Here is a 23,614-nt window from a genome sequence, read left to right on the forward strand (position 1 = left end):
TTGGTGACAGCTAGATAATCAAATAATTATTAATCGATGTACATGTATATAATTGGATTAATACTGTAAAAATTGCCCCTCAGTTGTACAGTGGAAGCTAAATAAATATTTTTTTTGTTTGAAATTTATATTATATTTTACTTTTCAGATTTCTTATGACGTTTTATGATTTCCTGTTATATAACTTTATCTCATATAAATAACGTATTATAGCTATTTAAATGAATTAAGAACAAAAAGCCATTCTAGTATAGTGGTTAGTACACATCGTTGTGGCCGATGAAACCCAAGTTCGATTCTTGGGAATGGCACATATTGTTTTATTTTTTGGCTACTGTTTTACAGTCATTTTCTAAATATTCAATAGAATATTGAAAAGAGGAGAATTTTCTTATTTTTAAAACTGTGATTTATATTCTTTTTCTTTATTTAAAATACAAAAGACAACAACTTACCTACAAAGTTATGTAAACATCCTCAACCTCCGTATACACCATTGAAAATATCTCTCATTTCATCAAAAGAATATTTGGAGTACAAACATAATTGTAGCAAAATTCTACTCTTTTCAGGATTTAGATATCCACCAGCAATCACATTGGAACACCTATTAGGTAAATTGGCAATCGGAACCATCCCATCCATTGATCTTTTAGAATAGACAATTGGTATATTGCTTAATTCTAAACATTTTTCATTTACAATATCTGGTAATGAACCGGCTCCCATCGTAGCAATAACAATCCCCTTGTACCTAGTAGCAACTAAATCCAATAGTGTACTGTCGAATGATTGATGGGCATATAATATACAAACTGGTGGCAACAATTCTGCATCTGCATCTGCCTCTGATTCTGATTTATCAATGTTTAATTTAAATTTGGTGATGCCTTGAGGTTTCACTGGAGGGTAGTAATAATGTATTTCGTTATTCACAAAGTTACCTAAATATCCCTGTCTAACATTAAAACTATCCAAGGAGTTTGCGTTTGTCTTAGTAATATAATAACCAGCACTGATTTGGTCATTCAATGAAACCAATGTGCCTCTATTTTTGGATTTAGCATCGGAGGCAATACAAATAGCTTGGTACAAGTTCATTGGACCATCTGCGCTTACACTGGTACTTGGTCGCATACTACCAACAAAGACAATAGGAACTTCGCCACAATCAATGGTTGATTCAATGAAAAATGTGGTTTCTGCTAAAGTATCTGTGCCATGTGTGATGACAATCCCATCAAATTTTTGTAGGGAGTTACTAATCCCCTTGTAGATTTTTAATAGTTGAACATGTGATATCTCTTTGGAATCAACATTACACAATTGTTCGTATTCTATTTCACAAATTTCAGAAATATCTGGGATGGCATCTAGTAACTCTTGAATGGTAAGATCCACATGATACCCGGCTGTTTGTGAGGAGTTTGAACCCTTTGAAGCAATAGTACCACCTGTGCCTAAAATCTTAATTCTTGGTAACCTATTTGAAGTTGCATTTTTTGTGATTTTAATGTTACAATTTTTTTGGTTTTTCGGGTTGGTAGTGATGATAGTGGTAGTGTCCGTGCCGCCATTTTCCGATGCTGGCTTGCAGTTTGTATCAAGATTATTATTAATGACAGTTAAAGTATCATCGTTACTAGTTGGAAGAATTATCGAGTTGTCTTCAGGGGTTAGTTGATCTTTTCTAGACGAAACCGTGAACAGAGAGTTTTCTGCATCTGAACAGATGGTGGTGACTTCAACCTTAGGCATTTTTTTTTTTTTTTTTTTTTTTTTTTCCGCTACACTTGAGATGCTCTTTCCCAGATAGATATAAAATGTTTATACTGGTATCTAAAAGCTAGAGTAAGATTGTTATTTAAAAGCAAGTTTTTTTTTTTATTGAATTTGCTGGTGGAAAAACCCACATGATAATGAAAGCAAATTAATCTTATTCTTGAGGGGAGAAGTGTTGTTACATATGCTACATCACCATTAAAAAAAGAAAAAAAAAAAAAAAATAAGAAAAAAAAAAATAGAAAAATAGAAAAAAAAAAAAAAAAAAGAAAAAAAAAAATAGAAAAAAAAAAGCCCTCTTCAAACAAAATGCACCGACAATTGAAAATATATAAAATAAACAACAGCGTAACAATGAAAATTGGATGTTTCTAATTCATCTTTTTTGAATTACTACAGCAAGTTTAAGCATCGATAAACTAAAATTAATAGCACAATAAGTTACATTTTTATACTCTATATAAAGTCATTAAATAAAGAAGAAAAAAAAAAAGAAAAAAAAAGGTAATAGAATTACACAAACGGATGCACACACACACACATATATATATATATATATGTTCATGAAATTACTAAAGTAAAAAAAAAAATGTTCTTATAAAAATCCATGGGTCTTTTGATTCTGTTGGTCTCACCATAATGCATCAATACCATCCCAGTTGCCTAACTTTCTTCTATTCCAATAGTTACTTGGGCCTTTGATAATTTCCCATTCTTCTATAACATCCTCTCCAGCACCGTCAGTGTCTGCAGAAGTATTTCCTTGTTTTGGACCAATCTCTTTCTTTTTGAAAAAGTGTGGCATGACATCCTTGCCAGCGTTCCTTCTTTCTCTTTGCATTTGTTCCAACTGCAATTTTAGCTTTTCGGCTTTTTCATTATGGCCAAGTTCATAACTAGAAACGTCTTGCCTCAATCTACTATCCGTTGGAGGTAAGTAGCCCTTTTCTAAGGCAGTAATGTCATTCAGATTTGCACTAAATTCAGTAAAGCCATATTTTTTCTCAGCATTTGAAACTAAGTTGCCACAGGACCATAGTATCTTATTTTTAGGCATCAATTTCAATTCTTTGGTCCAAGTACCTACAATTTCACCAACTTTAACGGGCGATTTTTTCTTGGTCTTTAACTTATTTTCGTCAAATAATAGACAGTGAACATCTTCTGAACGACCTTTAAAAAACCCACCAGCACTTTTGAACTCACATGTTGCCCGTAATTTATTAGTTAAACAATTCACTTCGAAAAGCCCCATGGGCTCGACAAACCTTTCGCCAGCTATAATGTTTTTCAAAATTGTAGTTGGTGCACTCCATTGGTACGTTTCCTTAACCTTTCCAGTGACTTTATCCAGAAAATCCAATTTCAAAACACCAACGTTATTGAATTCAATGCTTTTCCCCCAAAATTTTTGGATAGGTGTAATAGTATAACTAATCTCCCAATTGAAAATGCTATCTACATGAACGGCAAAAACTTGTTGTGGCTTATGTGAAACTTTTTCCGCAATAAATCTAAAACCAATGTCTTCTCGACATAGTTCATACGTTTCTCCCAATAATGGATTAAACGGCTTTCTTAAACACCTAATATTATTTCTGTGCAGTGATAAATTGGATATAGCAAACGACGTAACCAAAGCTAATCTTTCCACTGGGCTTTCAGCAGTAACGGCTTTGTTTAGTAATTCTGAATACTCAAAAGTTTCGGCCAAAAACTGCAAAATAGTGATTGGCTCATTTGACGTAATTGGCATCGTTATAGAGCTTAAATCTTTACCCACATTCTTCCGTAGAAATGACAATAATGTAGGTGGTTGAGAGTTACTGGCCTTTACATCATTTCTTCTCTTAATTGTTTTAATTGGCATGGATTTGGACTCATTTACTAACGGCCATTTATTAGCATTATCAATAACTAATGTCAGTTGATCCTTTTGAGTGGGCAATGGTTTGGATTTCTGTGAGGGTAGCGACGATGAAGAATTGTTATTACTGTTGTCTGCTGAAAAAGTAGAAGCAGAACTTTTGTCCTGTGCAGTTGTAGAGGGAATTGACGAAATAATGGTTTTTGGAGTAGATATTTCACTAATATTGACATTAACTGTCGTATCTTTGGGCAACTTCTCATTAGATGTTTTTGGTTGGACGCTCTGCTCTTTGCAGGGAGAAAATGTATCTTTTGTATCAGTAGCAGGATTGTCTTTTTCCGATTCGTTTTGCAAAGCGCCGTCAGAATTTGCTGTTGTAGTTACCAATGGAAAGGTGTCATCTAACGTGGCAACGATGGGAGTATCTAATCCACTGTGGGTATCTCCGTTATTGTTGGCAAGTTTGTTATTATCTTCATCGGCTAGCATAATAATACGTGGTGACTCGTCAGTTGCATCGTAATATTGACTATTAGAACTTACAATGCTTTCAGATAACTCCAAATTGTCATTCTTTTTTTCATTTGTATTAGTGACAGGATTGACACCCAAATATTGATGTTTTGCCTTATTATTATTATCAAGATTTCTGTTATCAGGACCACTACTTTTCTCTCTATTTTTATTGATTAACGATAAATTTGCCTTGTTTTCAATTATAGACTTACGCAACTCCTCTGTATCGGATACATCCAACTTTTTAATCTGATGTTTTTCTTTTATCGTTTTCCTTGATTTGTTGGTAACTTGTCGACACAAAACATTCATTTCGTTCAAATATTTACTTAACAATATTCTATCAATGTTGTTTGAGTAACTTGTCAACTTGATACACAGTACAATTTTGTTTTGTAATGAATCTAAATTTTGTAAAATTATTTCGTCATCGCCATCATCATTATCATAATCTTGAATGTAGTTTCTTTCATTTTCATCAATATTTATGCCAGGTGAGACAATAATATCATCAACATTATCAGAATCATCAACATTATCAGAATCGCCATCTTCCTCTTCTGAGTCAGCATCCATGTCATCAGCCTGTTGTTCTGGCTCTATACCTTCATTCTTTAATTCCAAAGTAGGAGTACTAATAATATTAGTCATTGTTTCAATATTATTAGTAGTGATAGGAGGAGGAGTAGTAGTAGTAGGGGTGGTGCTGGTGACAATATTTTTACTATTAGCATTATTTTTACTGTTAGAATTAGTATTATTATTTTCGTTTTTATGAGCATCGTTATTATTAACTGCAGTATCAGCAACGACTGCAGTGGAATGTGAAATAGTAGTGTTATTATTTTTTAAATAATTTAGTTGTTCATTTTCCACCAGGTCATTATTTTGAAAACATTTTTGTAGAGCATCGACCCAAGTTTTCCAATCTTTGTCATTAATGGCTTTTAGGGCCCAAATTTCCATACCTGAATCTATAACAATTAATCTACTTTTCAAATTAGCGCTTACTATACTTAAATTAATAACAATTTCACCCCTGCACACTTGGATTGTTTTTTCATTTAAATAATAACTCAAAGTGGCATATTTAAAGTCTAATCTAAAGAGTCTTTTGGAAAAACCTTGTAATTTTTTTCTCCTCTTTTTTAACATGTATCCTTGTAGATACCTTCCGTTGTGTGAAGTGTAAGGTCCGTTGTTGTCATACGCTTTAGCATTGGTATTACCGGTACTAGATTTGTTACTACTGGAAGTATTTCTTCTTGAAACACTTGATATATGAACACCGTTATTATTAATACTGTTATTATTATTATTATTATTATTATTATTATTATTATTATTGGCAGTAGTAGTAGTATTAGTAGTAGTGTTAGCATTAGTAGTGTTAGTGGTAGAAGAGTTGTGTGAATTATTTGTTAATGATTTATTTCTTTTACACTTAGAGGGAGATGTTTTTACGGTTCCGTTGCTAGTACTATTCTTGTTATTATATTTATGATGATCCCTTGCTCCTGTACTATTTACATGATGATGATGACGATGACTATTATGATTATTGGAATTTACATTATTAAGACTGTGCTCTTTTCTCGGAATAGAAATGTTAGGAGTGCCAGTTGGACCAGAAACTGTTTTAGTACAACCTGAACTACTAAAATTTACTAAAACTCTTTTCTTTACGGTTTTTGAAGAAGAATTATCCATAACAAAAGCATAATAAATAGGCTTGTAGTTATTTTTTACAAAAACACTTGGATCAATAATTAAACTGTCTTGTAATAAAATATCGCCATGGATGACACCATACCATTTAACTTTACTTAATCCCGATTGTTGCAACTTAACATTAAATGGAATTTCATTAGATTTCTGTTGAACCCCAGAAATTGAGGTGGGTAATTTTTTGCCATAATTAGCAGCAGTGCCGGTAGAATCATCAGAAGATTCATTTAGATAATGTTGTGTTGTTGAAATTGTTTGTTGTTGACTTGAATTAAGATGATCACCAGTAGAATGATTAATAACGTTATTTATTAGAGTTTTAGTATCTGGAACAATAGTGAAATTATTATTTGAGGTGCTTGCATTGGAGGAGTTAGTATTATTATGAACTAGAGTGGAAGTAGTCGGAGGGGTTGTATTATTTGGTGATTTGGTTTTTATTTTAGTTGAATGGTTCGTATTTTCAATTGGGGAGTTATTGTTAGACCCGGTATTATCAAATATAGATTCATTTAATGTTTTTTTATAGATACCAAATTCAATTGATTTTTTTAGCGGTTTAATTTGCCAGGATACTGTAACGTTTGTTGAAGAGGGTAATATTTTGATCCATCTTATGACAAAGGCTTTACTTTGAATATCAATGGTTTCCATTATTTATTTAGTTATGGATTGAGTCGGTTGGTATTAGTATTGTTATTTTTCTTTTTTTTGTTGTTGTTATGATGAAAGAGAATAATTAAGTTGAGTAATGGATAATGATGATAGTAATAATGGTAATAGTTAAGATTGTATGGAATGTGAAGAATTATCCCCCAAAAATAAATACCAGGGCAAAGTCAAATTTGAGAGGAGAAAAGAAAAGAAGAAGAAAAAAAAAGAAGAAGAAAAAAAGAAAGACTTTCTACGAGTAATTCTCAGCACTTTTTTATTTATTTTTCTTAGGCTGTGAGATGCTCATTTTACCCCTTCAGTTTACTACCAAACAAACAAAATAAGTTAGAAATGCACGCAGTCTTTTAATAAACACGCAGAGATCTCAACCAAATTACGTATAAAAATATCAACAGTTAGTAAAAAAAAAAAAAAAAAAAAAAAAAAATTAACTATGCTGAGAAATTCAAAAACTCGTTGAATTAATCAACTGTTAACCCCTTCATATAACTCAACAAAACTAGTGACTATACCAATAAAATAATGGAAAATCCACATGAAAATGTACAGATAAACATCTTACATCGTATAGTAAACAATATGGAAAGGCTTAATGATAGTATACTACAAGTAAACAATGAATTACACAAAATAAACATTTGTCAATCTAATAATTTGCAGATTATGGGTGGCTTAATGGAGAATTATCACCAGAATATCAAAACAATGTTACAAGACAGTGATACTATTGCTACTGTCGATAATGTTACAAAATAATATATAATCTGTTTATTAAATGAAAAATAAGAAACAATATATATATATATATAGATAAATAGATTCATAACTAATAATCATAATAACAAAAAAAAAAAAAAAAAAAAAAAAAATAACAACCCATACAATGAAGATATCTTCATTCTGTATTGCTCTTTACTAGTTTTTCATGTTGAGTGGTATGTCTCTCTATTTTACAATTCTTTCTGTCTTTTCTTTTCTTTTCTTTTCTTTTCTTTCTAGATAAATATGTTTATTATAGTTATTTTTTTCCTGGAATTAAGCCATATCTTTTTTTTAAAGTTACTCTTTGTCTAGAGTACTTGTCATCTGGACTGAACCTGGCTGGATGAGCGCTTTTTGTGATTTCACCAGATTCTGTAATTTTCTTTAAAGTGTAAATCCTCTTACCTTCGTTATCTAAAGTGTACATCAAATGCATTGTGAAAGTATTTTTTTTGTATTGCTTTTTTCTCTTCTTTTAAATTACTTTTTTTGTTTTCTTTTTTTAAAATTGACTGGGTATTTGGGAATTAAAAAAAAAAAAAAAAAACACCTTAGGAAAAAGAAATAAGTTAGAATGAAAAGATGAATAGAAAAAAAAAATAGAAAAAAAATAAAAAAAGAAACGAAGTACGAAAACTTAAATAAAGTTTGGAAATCGGTGTGAAAATTTTGCTGGAAAAAAAAAAAAAAAGTTGTAAATCACAAATCAAAATCACGTGCTAAAATTTATCAAAAGATTGTCTAATTGTATATTCGGGTAATCTACTTTTAATTATTTTTACCCTGCCGCTGCTGCCGCCGTCGCCTCTTGCTACACCCACACCTCACTCGTCCTTTATAACAGAATCGGAAAAGCCTTCTATTTCTTCCCTCCTCTCCTAGCAAACAATTTGTCTCTACTTTCTATTCATTTTTCTTTAAAGTTGAAATAGAAACCATTACATTCAGAATAAAACCAGCTCAATTGCTTATATACTCTAAAAAATAGCCCATATAACCATTTATTATTATCTTCATTCTGTATTACTACTCATCTATACCATGTCTGCTGATCCATTTTCTGATTTACTAAATTCATTCAAGGACCAACATAACACTGTAACCATCACTGACAACGATAAAAACAACAGTAGCGACATCAATAGCAAATCTTTAAACCATTTATTAAAACAAAAAGAGCTTCCTAATAAAAATACACCTGTCCAGACTAATACACTTGCTGAAACTTCTACTAATGTCACCAATACCGTTGATCTATTAGACGACTTCTTTGGTTCCAGTTCTAATACCAATATATCTACTTCTACCAAAAACAACAACCAAACAAATAATGATAGTGGGTCAGATTTGTTAGAAGATTTTTTAGGACCACAAGAAACTAGCCCTAATAATAACGCTAAATCACTACAACCAGAGCACATGAAGGAAGAGTATGTGGAAACAAAAGAAAAAGAACAAGAACAAGAACAAGAAAATATTGCTGATGAAGTTAAAGACTTTGAATTAGCAAGGCTAATGTCCATAAATGATATGTCACTGAATAAGGCGTTGGAATATTATGAAAACGGTATAACTTATGATGTTTTAATGAAAAAATTAAAACCAACTTATCCTACCCGTACTAAAACTAGTAACACCTTGAGTAGTGGTGTCAACAATGATGCTGTCCCCCCGTCTATAATTGAAGAAACTTCTTCAAATCTATTTAATATTGCATCATCTTTGTTTAACAAAGGTAAAAACCTGATCGAACAGTCATTAAATTTTGAGGATGAAAATGAAAGGTACAATAATAATTCTCGTGATACTGCCAATGTTAATAGTTTTGCCAAATTGCATATTAATAGTAATATTAATAGTAGGTTGGATGCCTTGAAACAAAATTTCGATGATTCGTCTGTACTTACGAGCAATACCAACAGGCCTATTAGAATGGGAGAAAAAAGCAAGCACTTATATGTTGAAAATAATAAAAATAATCAAGCAAATTCCGACACTACTACTATTGATAATTTTAATAGCACTTTGCTAATCGATAGAGATGATAATATATCGTCAGAAATCAGTTCTGATAACATTAAACGTAATAACCTTACAGAAAAATCAACTTCGCAACAACCGCTGCCTGCTTCTTCAGAATCGAATATTTTACTAGATTTTTCTAATGATTCTTTTGAACAGACTTCACTACATCAAGGCAATAATATCAAATCTAACCATAACCAACCTTATATTTCAGACCTAGAATACGCTAGTTATACCGAATTTAAAGAAAAGGCAGCAATAGCATTCAAAAACGGAGATTATACTGAATCTTTAAATGATTATATAAAATCCTTGAACTCATTACCTGAAAATCACCCATTACGTATTATTTCATTATCTAATATAGTAACCACAAGATTGAAATTGGGTGAAACGTCCAAAAGTTTGGAAAATGCGAATGCAGCTTTAAAGTTACTTGAGTTGCACTATGGCAATGCAACTGCTTCACCTGAAGAAACAATACCCAAAAGTGATGGGAAAAGGTATAAAGATATGTGGGGGAAGATTGTTTTTAGAAAAGCGGAAATTTTAGAAAGTATGGATAACTATAAAGCTGCATATGACCTGTATAAAACTTTGGTTAGCACTGGTATTACAGATTTAAAAATTATGCAAGGTAAATCCAGATGTGAAAAAGTTGTATTACCACAAAATAAAACAGTTCTCTCGTCTAAAAACCCTAAATTAAAAGCATCTACTGGTCTAAACCCTTCTGTTACAAACAGTAATTCTTTTGGCCGCAATGAAAATTTAAAAAGAGTTCAAGATAAAAATTTTCGTTTAGAACAATTAGAAAGGGAAAATTTCCAATTGCATGATCAGATTGAACAACAAGTTCAAGACTGGTGTAAAGGCCATGAAACTGATTTACGTTACTTACTGCTAACATTATCAAAAGTTTTGCAATTTAGTTCATGGCCTGAAATTAAGGGAACTGATTTGGTGATGCCCAAGAGGGTTAAAATTTACTATTTAAAAGCCATTTCTAAAACTCATCCAGATAAACTTAACGACTCACTATCTACTAAAGATAAAATGCTAGCATCAAGTATTTTTATTGTATTAACAAAGTCATGGGAACTTTTCAAACAGGACAACAATTTGTAATAAAATATATATATATATATATATATAACTATAAATACCGTTTGCTATATAATCCCAAAGCCTTGATTGGGAATAAAAACCTATAACTTGGATATTCAATAGCACATGAATGGTTAAACACACCCTCTATGTCTTCAAAACACCATTTCCCGGTTTTTTTATCTTGTCTAGACATTAAAAAATTTATACCCTTGTCAATTACGTTCCTGTCAGGATACTCGGCCAATATTAAACCAATCAACACCCATGCAGTCTGCACCACTAAGCTTTGTTCTGTTTCTATGTAGGTATGTGTTTCAGAACTTCTAATGGATTCACTCCACCCTCCATCCATCCTTTGTCTTCTAACCAAAAAATCACAACCCTTTTGAACATGTTTCGAATTATTGTAATATTCACCAACACTGTTTAATGCCTCTAATGCAAACATTCCTGCATAACTAAAACAAACACCCCAGCAGCCGTACCAACTGCCATCTTCTTGTTGATAATTTTTAATCGAAGCAACAGCAAGTTTGATTGCTTTGGAGATTTCTTCGGACCTATAATCATAATATTGATGAAAGTATGTCAACCCCAACACTGAAGAATCTGTACATTCAACATAGGGATATTCAACCATTATGTTCCCAAACACTTCTGCAGGGTTGAGTTTTTCCAACATTAGTGGACTTTTGATTTTTTCATAAGTGCTGAAAGATCCATATTCAAAAGACCCAATGTTTTGCAAACCTAATAGAATGTCAATGGCCTTATACAACCTAGCATCACTGATTTCGTCGTGAACTTCTTTGTAAACAGCAGATTTTTTGACCATTATAATAGCTTTTAATGCTTCAGCAGTACAATCTGATACAGTGTAGCCTTGTGTTTTGGTAGAAAATGGCCATGCACCTTTACGTTTATCCCTAAAGCTTCCCTCAACACATTCAGTATCAAATTGTGACCTGCATAAAAATAAATAGCTTTTAGTAATAGCCTCTTTAAATTCAGGTAATTCAGCCAAGCCAGCAACAAAATAATACTGAATGAAAAAGGCACAATCCCAAACTTGAACGCCATTGGTGCCCATAACAGTCATACCTTGTGGACCATGAAAAGTGACTTCTTTAAATTTTTCCAAAAACTTTTGAAATTCAACTGAATCACGACCTTCTTCAATTAGGGTAACAATTGCATTAAAGGCCATACTTACTGGCGCTATACATAAATAATCGGTATTAGTAATTTCCTTTTTAATTAATTCATAACTGTAGCTATTGGATTTTTTCAACAACCAATTTGGTCTTAAATATGACCCGTAAAATACCATAGCACTATTCAGCATGTTTAAAACTTTAGTGTGAGGATAATATAAATCAATACCACACACTGTGTTTCTATGTTTAGAAAATTCAATTGAATCGTAATTGGTATTTTTGTAGATTTCCTTTCTAATTTCACTCAGCAATGGAGTCAATTCAGTTTGAAATTCATAACTTGATAAATAACCGACAGGCAAATAGATTGCCCTTGTATGAACCCACCATCTAGCTGGATGGATTGGAACCCAATATTGCAACATCCATAATTCAGGTGGTGCTGGGTTTACACCCTCCCATTCATATAGGTTTAATAAAGCTAACCAGATTTTCCCCCAGTGTGGAGCGCCAATAGCACCACCCAATTTTAATAGAGTTCTACGAGCTCTCACACAAACTTCATGATCTGCTGGTAGGCCTAACAATCTAAGGGAAACATAATTTAAAACAGTTCCTAGGCAAGTAGATTTATCAACTGAATGTAGCCCCCAGCCTCCATCGACCGGATGAGCTGTGTTGACTATATACCTTACCAATTCAATTTTTACGTGTTCAGGAATTGGGACTTTGGCAATATAGCACGTAGCTATATAGCCAATGGTCATAAACATGGGACCTTTGTATTGACAAGGAAAAACACCTGACTCTGGGGCCTGTAATAGTTGAAAATATCTTGCACCATTATAACAAGAATCCCTGGCTGTTTTTGTATTTTTTAATCCTGGCAATTCTTCAGAAAGATCAGATAAATTTAGTAGATATTTTACATAGGTTGATTGTTTGGGGGAAGCCTTTGCAGAGTCTTTGTATTCCCAAAATTCAGCACCATCTTTTTCATTTGTGAAAAGTCTCCAACGAGTGGGATCTGTTTTTGGTAACTTTAATGAATCTGAGTATAATTCAGGCTGTTGGTCCATTTTTTTTTTTTTTTTTTTTTTTTCTGGTTTAATTAGAAAGTGATTTGCATTGGATGTTCCACCTAATGTTACAAGTAGCTAGTTAGAAGTAAAGAATAAGGAAAAAGTTATGAGTTTTTTTTTTTTTTTTTTAAATGAAAATTGGAAATTTGGTTTTTTTTTTTAGTACTCGTTCATAAAAATAATACCATATTAAAAAAAATTTTATTTATTTTGCAAATGCAAAATAAAAAAAAAAAAAAAAAAAAAAAAAAAAAAAGTGAAAAGCAGATATTTGACTGCACAAATCAAATATTAACTTATAAGGGAAAGAATAATTTGACTATCTGCTAAACAAATATATCTAAAAACGAATTGATATGTATCAACTTTTTGAAAAATATATCACCAATTTTCCTATAGGAAAGTCCAATTTTTTGTGGATCTATCCTGGCATTTTAATATATGGAACAATAATCAACACTCTGGTGTTTAGTCCGGATTCATTGGATAAGCAGAAAAATACACATTATTTATTGGAACCAGGTAATATAATTAATAAAATATTTGCGTACAATGGTAACAAAGTATTTTTAACATTATTCCTTTCGATAATGTTTATCAAGATATGGTATAGAAAAACAAAACAACTGCTATATTGCTTACCGACCGCAAATAACGTGAGCTTGGAGGATTACAATAGCAACGAAAAGGCAGATATATTAAGAATAATTAAGGAGTACTTAATAAAACTTTTATTAAAATATTTTGTCCTTTACATTTTATTTTTTATCATAGACCATGTTTTCATTTTAACCGGAGGCACGTGTTCTGTTGGTAATGGTAGTGTAAAAGATGCTCTGGAATGCAAGGATACATATGGTGGTGAATGGAGGGGTGGATTTGATATTAGTGGTCATTTTTGCTTTCTAACGAATCTTAGTCTAATTTTTTGGTTTGAAATTAGAGATTTTAGTCAAATTTTGCAAGAAAATTGGAAACCATGGCTGATTTTAAAGTGCTTAATTATTAGTGTTTTAAGTGTCTGGATTGTAATTCTATCTATTACAGCCATTTATTACCATACCTTGTGGGAAAAAATACTGGGTGTTTTGTTTGGGTATGGGTGTCCAACAGTAATGTATTTATTAGTGCCCAAATACAATAAAAAGATTGGTTCATTTTTGTACGAATGATATACTAGTTGGTCAGTATTTATGTAATTTCATAAGTTAGACAGTCTATGATACCTTTCTTTTGATTAGTCACATCTTCGTTGTTGATTTTAGTTATGATATTTCTTTCATTAATCTCAAATTTGTAGTCATGGTTTGAGTATTTGAATTTTAAAAATGTGAAGCCTTTATCATCATATGCTAATTCAGTCAATTTGTTGCCATTATAAGTTTGACAATACTGTAAAATAAAGGTTTTCCTTTGTACCCAATAATATACATCTTGATAAATTAGTTTGCCAAACAAATAAATGTCGTCAAAGGAAAGTAATGGCCCGATGTTTTCATTTTTCAAAATTTCCATATTTTCATCATCTCCCACAACACATGTAGGTATAGTGTGTTTGAAAATCACCCAATGCTTGTTATCTTTAAAACTTTTTTTGAAGATCAAATAGTATGGTGCTTCGAAATTTTGTGTATAGTCGTTAAACACATCTAGCCTCAAACCAACCAGCAATAGTGAGCTTGTGTCTGTAACATCTTTTAATTGATCTATTGTTTTATTTCTGTTTTTCATTGATAATAAGTTATCTGGGTCAATTAATGGAAACAAAGTAATACCAAACATTAGCCTGTAACATTTTTCCAGATTAATAAGTTCTTGGAGTTCCTTGGTATTATTTGTTTCTTTTTCATCTCTAGTTGCTGTATTGTTTTCATAGATGGTAGCTGTGTGTGGAAAATGCTGGTTTTTTGCATCAAAAGATTCATTTCGTGGATAGTTGGATATGAGTAGATCATGTTGCAAGTTTTTTTCTGTAGAGATGCCTAATAAGGAGTCATTGTTAGTGTTAATATTGTGATCAGTATGAGTATAGAAAGTGTTACTAGTGTCATTGGGAGGTTTCAGTATCTTATATAGTTCAGGGAGGTTATTGTACAATGTGTTTTCGCATTTTGTAACTGTATCTGTATGATCATTTGTTATTTTACTCGTAACTTTATTAATGGATCCAAGTTTTTCTTTCTCTTTTTCCAACTCCTTTGTTAATCTCTCTTTTTCTCGTTCTAAAAGTTGGATTTCTTCATTTAGTGCGTTTATATCTTGCTTATAAGTTTCAAGATCTTCAGCGTCCATACTGTATAATATTCAAAACTTTTAGGATTTTGGATTCGTCATGAAATATACGGGATTATTTATTTTGAATATTATTATTATTGTTCAATTGAAAGCACGACTTAAGAATATATTGGTATTAAAAGTTGACTTTCAATCAGGTAAAAACATTGCAAGATAGTAATTATTTTTTTTTTTTTTTTTTTTGGAAAGATGTATATATATATATATATATAATATCTTTTAAAACGAGAAAAATTTAAAAAAAATTTAAAAAAATTTATTATAACGCCTTTTGTTATTGACACTTACTTTATTTTATCCTATAAAAAGAAAGAGAAACCCAAGTAGTTAAACAGCTTATAACCTATCTATATCTTCACTTTTAATAAATTCTATCTTTTTATCTCCTTCTGAAGAAATGTAATTACTCTCGATTGCTTTCAACGCTGCTTGTAGGGCAACTTTTTTAACTGGGACTGCATAACCAAACATCCAGGAACATTTTCTATGGTAAACACCAGCAGCGATCATTTCACTAACCTTTGTTTTAAAATCCAAATTATGGGCTAATGGAAAAGCCTTTGGGACATTATTTAATTTACTCAACTTTGTTTGCTGGGCACTTTTGTTATAATTCCTGAGTAGACTCGTCATATATTTGCAACTTGTGCCGTTGTCCTTCTCAGTTTTTTCTTGCATTAAAAAAAAGGTGCCGGAATTGTTTTCTTTATTGTGTGAACCAATTAATGGACCTGGTCTCAATATAACTAAGTGATTTAAATGAGGAACTTTAGTGAATAAATCGTTTTCTAATCTCCACTTGGTATGGAAATAATCGCTTGTTGTGCTTAAAACGACGCTATTAAAACTAGTAATGACAATAATTTTCTTATAAATTGGAGGGATAACACTATCGCTACGATTCATATTATTTTTATCAATATCACAGAATATTTGACTTAATTGAAAGTTCAAATAGTAATCGACATACTCTCTGTCTTTTTGTTCTTCAGTTGCCTTAAAGCTATTAGAACCCAATGCAGATACCAACACATTGATTTTCAGCAAATTGGGGAATTTCCACTTAATAGTTAAATCCACAGGGGAAGAATAAGTAATGTCAAGAGACTTATCTTGAAAAATATTGGTAATAAGCGTGCTCCATTTAGAAGAGTCTGGTTCAATAATCTGTATAATGTTAAATTTAAAAGTTAATTTAATGATTTCTTTTTCCTTTTCTTCATTAGGTTGATTTTTTTTTTGAAATGATAAATTATATTCCAATTTAGTAATGCTACACTTGACAGTTGTTTCTTGAGTTTCGGATGAATCAGGTGTGGTGTTATTTAACTTGAAATTACCTATTGAATTTATTGTTTCGTTATTTAAAGTTTTGCATTTAATATTTTCTCTAATTAAGCCGTATATACATTCAGCTATGTTTTCTTTATTGTCATGATTATTATCATTCTTATTATTGCCATCAGTGTGAATTTTAATAAAGCAATTGGAATCTAATTCATTGTTTGCGGTTAGAAAAGTGTAGTCGGTGTTTGTGTCATCGCCAGTATCAGCACTTTTATTAGAAGTAGTGGTAAAAACTGGAATATTTTTAATATGTCTATTAAAACAGTAAATGGTTTTTTCAATGGTAGGCAAAGTTGGAGATAGTCCCCAATGTTTAAAATTACCCAAAGATTTATCCAGGAACTTTTTGGTACATGTATCACTAAAGGGTGGTAGGTAAATCCATGGTTTTGTTAGATTTTCCAAAATCAAAGAACCTGTTAATCCGGTAGAACCTAACAATATGATATTGTCATTATCTGATACTTTGGAAAAGGTAACAAGTCTAGTGTCGTTACATTTTGACAAAACTGGATCTACCTTTATTTTATCATTATGAATATATTGTTTATTGTCAGACACAGTCTTAGTAGCGGTAGTTTGTGTGGTGTATGAAATTGAATTGTAATCAATGACTTTATAATTATTTTCAAATGGTGATGAATCGAGTAAAAATTCAAAAGTTTTATTGAATATTGACTTAACAAATGTAATCATAATATATATGTTTGATGGACTATACTAGAATGATGGTTGTTGATTTTTTTTTATTTTTATTGTTAGTTTATGTAACTTGTATTAAGTTTTTAATATATAAAAAGAGAAATCTTTTTCCTTTTTTTTTTTTTATTGATTTTATTTTTATTGATTTTATTTTTATTGATAGTTAAGATTTGTGTCAGTGACACAACATTTAAATTATTTTAATATTATTTATTGTGTGATACAACCAAGAGAGATTGGTTAACAATTAATGCGGATTTAGCTCAGTTGGGAGAGCGTCAGACTGAAGATCTGAAGGTCCTGTGTTCGATCCACAGAATTCGCATATATTTTTATATTTTTATATTTTTTACATATATTTCCCATATATAAAATTTACTCTGTCAAAATTTTAAATCTTTCTTTCTTTCTTTCTTTTTTTTTCTCCTATTTAATTTTACTCTCGCTTGCGTTTGTCGCAGTGGCAAAGTTCTCCTATCTTCTGTTGTGCGTGTTTTCTCGGCCTTGTATTTTATTATTGTTATTATTCCGGAAAAGTTTCTTCACGCACAAACAATAATAAAATAATAGGGGCCCGGAGAAGACGACGCGAGAGAAGTTCAAATTAACAAACTGGAAAGAAAAGAAAAGAAAAGAAAGACTACAATTCCACTTTTATTATAAATCAAATATAAACTGTTCTATTTCTACCACTTTTCGTTCTATTTTCCTTATTCTCAATCGCTTATCTTTGTCTTTCTATAATCAACCAACCTTTGATATCCAAAGAAACCCATCAATCATAGTTTGCCCATAAAAAAAAAAAAAGATAAAGTCTCAACAAGAAAAAAAAATGTCTGATATTGCAAGTGGATTACCATCACCATGGATAGTTAAGTATAGTAAAACCAAAAAAAGAGAATATTATTTCAACCCAGAAACTAAGGAATCTCATTGGGAACCTCCAAGTGGTACCGACTATGTTAGATTAAAAGATTATTTAAGGGAACATCCAGTAAGGATCAGATGTTTACATATTCTAATTAAACATCGTGATAGTAGAAGACCATCTTCCCATCATAACCCTCATATTACTATTACCAAAGCAGAAGCTGCTAAAGAATTAGAAAGGTATAGGGATGCTATTTTCAATAAAGGTGCTAGCTTTGAAGAAATTGCTAGAGAAAGAAGTGATTGTAACTCTTATAAAAGAGGTGGTGACTTGGGGTTTTTTGGTAGAGGCGAGATGCAACCAGATTTTGAGAAGGCTGCTTTTGCTTTGAAAGTGGGTGAGATTAGTGGAATTGTGGATACTGAAAGTGGTCTTCACTTAATCAAGAGAATTGCATAATTTTTAATAGAAAAAAAAAAAAATGAGATACGATCTCCAAGTTTATCAAAATCTTTTTTTTTTTTTTTTTTTTTTTTGTTATTTTATTTTTTTTCCATTTTACTTATATTTTTTAAAATCTTTCTTTCTTAGATTATTAGCCAATTAAGAATACAGACGGGAGAGAGCGTTAATCCAATCAATCATTATTTATGATTATTAAGTGGTTTAATTAAGTTTTACTTGTAATGAAAACAGATCTCTGATTTGATTTATGATGAGGAGGGAAAAATTAAAATTTTTAATAAAAAAACAAAAAAACAAAAAAACAAAAAAACAAAAAAACAAAAACAAAAAATTCCAACCTTGTTTATTTTAAATTTTTTTTTTTCTGTTATTTTTTCCCCTTTATTAATCGTTATTTTTTTGTTACTTTTTTCGTTCTTTCTTTATTTCATTCTAAAAGATACAAGTTTAGTTTAGTTTTGTGTTTTTTTTTTTTTTTTCTTCTTTCTTTTCTTACTTTCAGTTTGTTTTGTTTAAACATCAGTAGCTTACAGCCAATTAACCTCTCATTAAATATTCAAAGTGCAGTCAGTACAAAAATAACTATTATTAGCATGCTAAAATCGATAATATTTTTACCGAGCAAATTTACGAATTTGTCAAGATTATCTTTAAAAAAGAATGTCTTATCATTTTTTGTAAATAATGGTTACAGAAACATGACCTATAACGCTATAAAAAAGAACAATTCCGCCTATAATTCAATTTTCAAAAGATCTTTATTTTCCGATACTACAAGAAGCTGTAATAAATGCAATAAAATTCATCAAGAATTAAAAAATAAAATTATAAAGTATGTATAAAAGCATCCAAAGTATTTTTTATTTTTATTTTTATTTTTATTTTTATTTTTTTTTTTTTAATTTTTTTTTTTTTGTTACTTTTTTACATTTTTATCTTTAAAGAGGGGGAAAGGTGATCTTTTTGGTTAATTTATTTATTTATTTATTTTTTTTTTATTTTTATTTTTATTAAAAACAACAAAAACAAAACAAATAAATTATTAAAGTTTAAATATTATTATCCAAGTTAATCCATTAATACTTTACATTGAATTAAAAAAGAAAAAATAAAACACACACACACACACACACACTGTATCATTAAAACAAACGATATATATATATTATGAAGAAAAAGAACAACATCAGTTTATTCAAGGTTATATTACTATTATTCACCATCTTTGGTATCTGTAATGTAGTAACCGCAGACAATCTTATTGATGCTGAAAAAAAAAATAAGATTATAATGGAAAGACCATTTTCAGTACTAAGTAAGGAAATTAATAATGGAAAATCCCATGGACAACAGCCATTTTTTAAACAACAACCGGTCAATACTGAGACAGTTGAGTAGTATGTAAGTTTCTTCCCTCCCCCTCCCACTTTTTTTTTTCTATTTTTCTATTTTTCTATTTTTCTTTTTTCAAAAAGAAAATCGATTACTTTTACAAGATAGATAATGTGGCATTACGATTAGTCTAATACAGACATTTGCTGATTATCGTCTTCGTATTTGTGATATTGACACAAAATTAGATATATTCTGTGCTCACCCGGACAACTCTTATTTTTAATTTTTTTTGAGCCAATCGAAAAATAAAAATAAAAATAAAAATAAAAATAAAAAAATGGAGAAAAAGTTCTCCCTTTTTTCCAAATTAGCTTGTTATAAATGCAAACTGTTTTTTTTGTTCCATTTCTCATTCCTTTTTTAACTTGACCCAAATAATCGATTTGCCTTTATTCTTTCAACTTTTTTTTTTTTTTTTTTGTTTCAATTCTGGATTCATTACTAACAACTCAATTCAAACAAAAACATAAAAAATAAAAAAAAACAAAATACAATTGTATAAAATGTCAATTACTAATAGCCACACTAAAACCCCTGAACGCGATGTTTTGCCCAACAATGTTAAACCATTGAATTACAATCTAACCATCGAACCCAATTTCGAAACTTTCAAATTTGATGGTAACGTTAAAATCACCTTACAAGTTAACGATCCAAACGTTAACACTGTAGAATTGAACACCGCAGAACTAAAAATCCATCAAGCTTCCATCATTTCTAAAGACAAGAAGATCAAATCTTCCAATATCATCACTAATGAAGAGAAACAAGTCACTAAATTTGAATTCACTGATATATCAGCTGGTATTTCTAAAGAAAAAACTATTATATTAGATATTGATTTTTCCGGCACTTTGAATGATCAAATGGCCGGGTTTTATAGAGCTAAATATGTTGATAAGGAGACACAAGAGGTTAAATACATGGCTACTACTCAAATGGAACCTACTGACGCTAGAAGAGCCTTCCCTTGTTTTGACGAACCTAATTTGAAAGCTACTTTTCAAATTACTTTGATTTCCACGCCAAATTTTACTCATTTGAGCAACATGGATCTTAAAAGTGAAACTATAATTGTTGATGATTCCAATAAGGAAAAAAAAGTCAGTGTTTTTAACACCACCCCTAAAATGTCCACCTATTTAATTGCTTTCATCGTTTCTGAATTGAAATACGTGGAAAATACAGATTTCCGTATTCCAATCAGAGTTTATGCTACCCCAGGCAACGAAAAAGATGGCCAATTTGCAGCTGATTTAACAGCAAAGACTTTGGATTTTTTTGAAAAAGCTTTCGGTATTAAATATCCATTGCCTAAAATGGACAATGTTGCTGTCCATGAATTTTCTGCTGGTGCGATGGAAAATTGGGGGTTGGTAACATATAGGGTGGTTGATTTATTGTTAGACCCTAAGAAGGTTTCTTTAAACACCATTCAGAGAGTTGCTGAAGTTGTCCAACATGAATTGGCACACCAATGGTTTGGTAATTTGGTGACCATGGATTGGTGGGAAGGATTATGGTTAAACGAAGGTTTTGCCACTTGGATGTCGTGGTATAGTTGTAATGAATTCCAACCAGAATGGAAAGTTTGGGAACAATATGTTACTGATAATTTGCAAAGTGCTCTCACTTTAGATTCTTTAAGATCTTCGCATCCAATTGAGGTTCCAGTTAAGAGGGCTGATGAAATCAACCAAATATTTGATGCCATTTCCTACTCCAAGGGTTCCTCCTTGTTAAGAATGATTTCTAAATGGTTGGGTGAAGATGTCTTTGTCAAAGGTGTTTCCCAATATTTGAATAAGTTTAAATATAGTAATGCCAAGACTGAAGATTTATGGGAGGCCTTGGCTGCTGTTTCGGGCAAGAATGTTCCTGAAGTTATGAACATTTGGACCAAAAAAGTCGGGTTTCCTATCGTCACGGTGGAGGAAGTGGAAGAAAATGGCAAACTTAATGAATTAAAGATCACTCAGCATCGTTATTTGAGAACTGCAGATGTTAAGCCAGAAGAAGATGAAACCATTTATCCTGTGTTTTTGTCTTTGAAGACAGGTAAAGATGTGGTTGATTCTAGCTTAGTTTTAGACGAAAGAGTTCAAACCTTCAAAATTAAAAATAGTGGTGAATCAGATTTTTTCAAATTGAACGCTGATCAATCCAACATTTATGTAACTTGCTACTCTGATAAGAGGTACAAGAAATTAGGTTCCCAGGCTGATAAGTTAAGCGTTGAAGATCGTGCTGGTTTAATTGCTGAATTAGGCACTTTGTCTGCTTCTGGCTACACCTCTACTACCAACTTGTTAGAATTGGTTAGAAACTGGAACACCGAGTCCTCATTTGTCGTTTTCAACCAAATATTAAGCACTTTGAATTCCTTATATAACACTTGGGTTTTTGAACCAACTGCCGTTAGAAAAGGTTTGCACAACTTTGTTTTGGACATTATTTCTAAAAAATATGCAGAATTGGGTTGGGAAGTTAAAGAAAGTGATGATTTTGCCACTAAAAACTTGAAAATTAATTTATTTTCCCAAGCTTGTGCTTGTCATCACCAACCAAGTATTGAAATTGCATTGAATAAATTCAAAAATTATGTATCCGGTGTCAGTGGTGAAATTGATCCATTGTATAGATCTGCTATATTTTCCACTGTTGCTAGAAATGGTAAGTTACAAGATTATGAAAGTTTGTTTCAAATTTATCAAAACGAGAACTTGCCAACCACTCTAAGATTAGACGCTTTGAGAAGTTTGGGTAGGTTTGAAACCCCTGAATTAATTCAACGTACTCTAGGTTATTTATTAGACGGCACTATTTTGAAACAAGATATTTACTACCCAATGGGTGGACTCAGAGCCACACCACAAGGTATTGAAAGTTTGTGGAACTGGTTACAAAAGAACTGGGATGAAATTAATAAGCAATTGCCACCAGGCTTGAGTATGTTGGGGTCTATTGTAAACCTAGGTACTTCTGGATTTACCTCTTTGGAAAAAATTGATGAGATTAAAGAGTTTTTCAGCCAAAGATCCACCAAAGGCTTTGATCAAAGTTTAGCTCAATCTCTGGATTCTATTAAATCCAAGGCTTTATGGGTCAGTAGAGATCGCAAAATTGTTTCTGATTTCTTGGAGAAGAATAATTACATGTAAATTTGATAAAGTTATGTGTTATATAAAGATATATATGATTGTAATTTCTTTTTTTTTTTTTTTTACCCCTTTTGCCGATAATTATTTACTTTTTGTGATGTTTGGTATATAAATAAATAAAATAGTAATTAATTGGGAAATAACTGTAGAAAGGATTTTGTTTGTTTGTTTGAATATGTAAAAGGCTATTGTTTGAAACAAAAAAGCTGAAACGTATAATGACGCAATGGTAAAAGATGTGTCAAAATAAATAAGTAAATAAATAAATAAAACAGCGTGATTACAACTCTTATTACAAATAGTAAATAAATAAATAAATAAAAGGGATAATATCATCCTATTTTATTTATTTATTTATTTGTTTCTGTTGAATAACAAAAAAAAAACAAAAACAAAAAAAAAAGGAGGTGTTTGCCTACTATTAATAATTTCACAGAATCATATATATATATATATCAACGCACCCATAAAGGTACTAAATAAACAATGGCAAAACTTTTTAATCTTATGAAATTAAAATAAACTGAAACAATTCAAATAGAGCAAATAATAACTTTCCTCTTCCTTTTGTTCTTGTCTCCAATCCCTCTCTCCCTCCCCCCTTTTCCCCCCCCCCGTTTTATTACTAACTCACTTACCATTCTTTATATACCTATTATCTTAAATTATTA

The 23,614-nt window shown here is 30.9% G+C and overlaps 11 protein-coding genes and 2 non-coding genes across 13 annotated transcripts; 7 read left to right on the forward strand and 6 right to left on the reverse strand.

Annotated features, from left to right (window-relative positions):
* Positions 1-239: 239 nt before the first annotated feature.
* On the forward strand, positions 240-311 carry SCDLUD_004574. Its single transcript has one exon. It is a non-coding gene; the product is annotated as a tRNA-His (tRNA).
* A 166-nt stretch (positions 312-477) lies between these two features.
* On the reverse strand, positions 478-1,758 carry ASP1 (asparaginase ASP1; the record flags this gene model as incomplete). Its single annotated transcript, XM_046079440.1, has 1 exon — positions 478-1,758. The coding sequence occupies one exon, from the start codon at positions 1,756-1,758 to the stop codon at positions 478-480; it is 1,281 nt and encodes a 426-aa protein (XP_045933080.1).
* A 655-nt stretch (positions 1,759-2,413) lies between these two features.
* Positions 2,414-6,550, reverse strand: OSH3 (oxysterol-binding protein related protein OSH3; the record flags this gene model as incomplete). Its single annotated transcript, XM_046079439.1, has 1 exon — positions 2,414-6,550. One exon carries the CDS (start codon positions 6,548-6,550, stop codon positions 2,414-2,416), a length of 4,137 nt encoding a protein of 1,378 aa, XP_045933081.1.
* A 543-nt stretch (positions 6,551-7,093) lies between these two features.
* On the forward strand, positions 7,094-7,327 carry DAD4 (Dad4p; the record flags this gene model as incomplete). The annotated part of the gene is made up of 1 exon (XM_046077019.1): positions 7,094-7,327. One exon carries the CDS (start codon positions 7,094-7,096, stop codon positions 7,325-7,327), a length of 234 nt encoding a protein of 77 aa, XP_045933082.1.
* A 262-nt stretch (positions 7,328-7,589) lies between these two features.
* Positions 7,590-7,769, reverse strand: NOP10 (snoRNP complex protein NOP10; the record flags this gene model as incomplete). Its single annotated transcript, XM_046081416.1, has 1 exon — positions 7,590-7,769. The coding sequence occupies one exon, from the start codon at positions 7,767-7,769 to the stop codon at positions 7,590-7,592; it is 180 nt and encodes a 59-aa protein (XP_045933083.1).
* A 605-nt stretch (positions 7,770-8,374) lies between these two features.
* Positions 8,375-10,486, forward strand: SWA2 (auxilin-like protein SWA2; the record flags this gene model as incomplete). Its single annotated transcript, XM_046079438.1, has 1 exon — positions 8,375-10,486. One exon carries the CDS (start codon positions 8,375-8,377, stop codon positions 10,484-10,486), a length of 2,112 nt encoding a protein of 703 aa, XP_045933084.1.
* Positions 10,487-10,514: 28 nt separating this feature from the next.
* Positions 10,515-12,704, reverse strand: ERG7 (lanosterol synthase ERG7; the record flags this gene model as incomplete). The annotated part of the gene is made up of 1 exon (XM_046079437.1): positions 10,515-12,704. One exon carries the CDS (start codon positions 12,702-12,704, stop codon positions 10,515-10,517), a length of 2,190 nt encoding a protein of 729 aa, XP_045933085.1.
* Positions 12,705-13,063: 359 nt separating this feature from the next.
* Positions 13,064-13,879, forward strand: YFT2 (Yft2p; the record flags this gene model as incomplete). Its single annotated transcript, XM_046081415.1, has 1 exon — positions 13,064-13,879. The coding sequence occupies one exon, from the start codon at positions 13,064-13,066 to the stop codon at positions 13,877-13,879; it is 816 nt and encodes a 271-aa protein (XP_045933086.1).
* Positions 13,880-13,898: 19 nt separating this feature from the next.
* On the reverse strand, positions 13,899-14,999 carry MCM21 (Mcm21p; the record flags this gene model as incomplete). Its single annotated transcript, XM_046079436.1, has 1 exon — positions 13,899-14,999. One exon carries the CDS (start codon positions 14,997-14,999, stop codon positions 13,899-13,901), a length of 1,101 nt encoding a protein of 366 aa, XP_045933087.1.
* Positions 15,000-15,338: 339 nt separating this feature from the next.
* On the reverse strand, positions 15,339-17,045 carry HIM1 (Him1p; the record flags this gene model as incomplete). The annotated part of the gene is made up of 1 exon (XM_046079435.1): positions 15,339-17,045. The coding sequence occupies one exon, from the start codon at positions 17,043-17,045 to the stop codon at positions 15,339-15,341; it is 1,707 nt and encodes a 568-aa protein (XP_045933088.1).
* Positions 17,046-17,303: 258 nt separating this feature from the next.
* SCDLUD_004584 lies at positions 17,304-17,376 on the forward strand. The gene has a single exon. It is a non-coding gene; the product is annotated as a tRNA-Phe (tRNA).
* Positions 17,377-17,883: 507 nt separating this feature from the next.
* ESS1 (peptidylprolyl isomerase ESS1) lies at positions 17,884-18,381 on the forward strand (the record flags this gene model as incomplete). The annotated part of the gene is made up of 1 exon (XM_046079434.1): positions 17,884-18,381. The coding sequence occupies one exon, from the start codon at positions 17,884-17,886 to the stop codon at positions 18,379-18,381; it is 498 nt and encodes a 165-aa protein (XP_045933089.1).
* A 1,904-nt stretch (positions 18,382-20,285) lies between these two features.
* Positions 20,286-22,943, forward strand: AAP1 (arginine/alanine aminopeptidase; the record flags this gene model as incomplete). Its single annotated transcript, XM_046079433.1, has 1 exon — positions 20,286-22,943. One exon carries the CDS (start codon positions 20,286-20,288, stop codon positions 22,941-22,943), a length of 2,658 nt encoding a protein of 885 aa, XP_045933090.1.
* Between the last annotated feature and the right edge of the window lie 671 nt (positions 22,944-23,614).

This window comes from Saccharomycodes ludwigii, chromosome VI (genome assembly GCF_020623625.1).
Source record: "Saccharomycodes ludwigii strain NBRC 1722 chromosome VI, whole genome shotgun sequence".
In the NCBI taxonomy this organism is placed as follows: Eukaryota; Fungi; Ascomycota; class Saccharomycetes; order Saccharomycodales; family Saccharomycodaceae; genus Saccharomycodes; species Saccharomycodes ludwigii.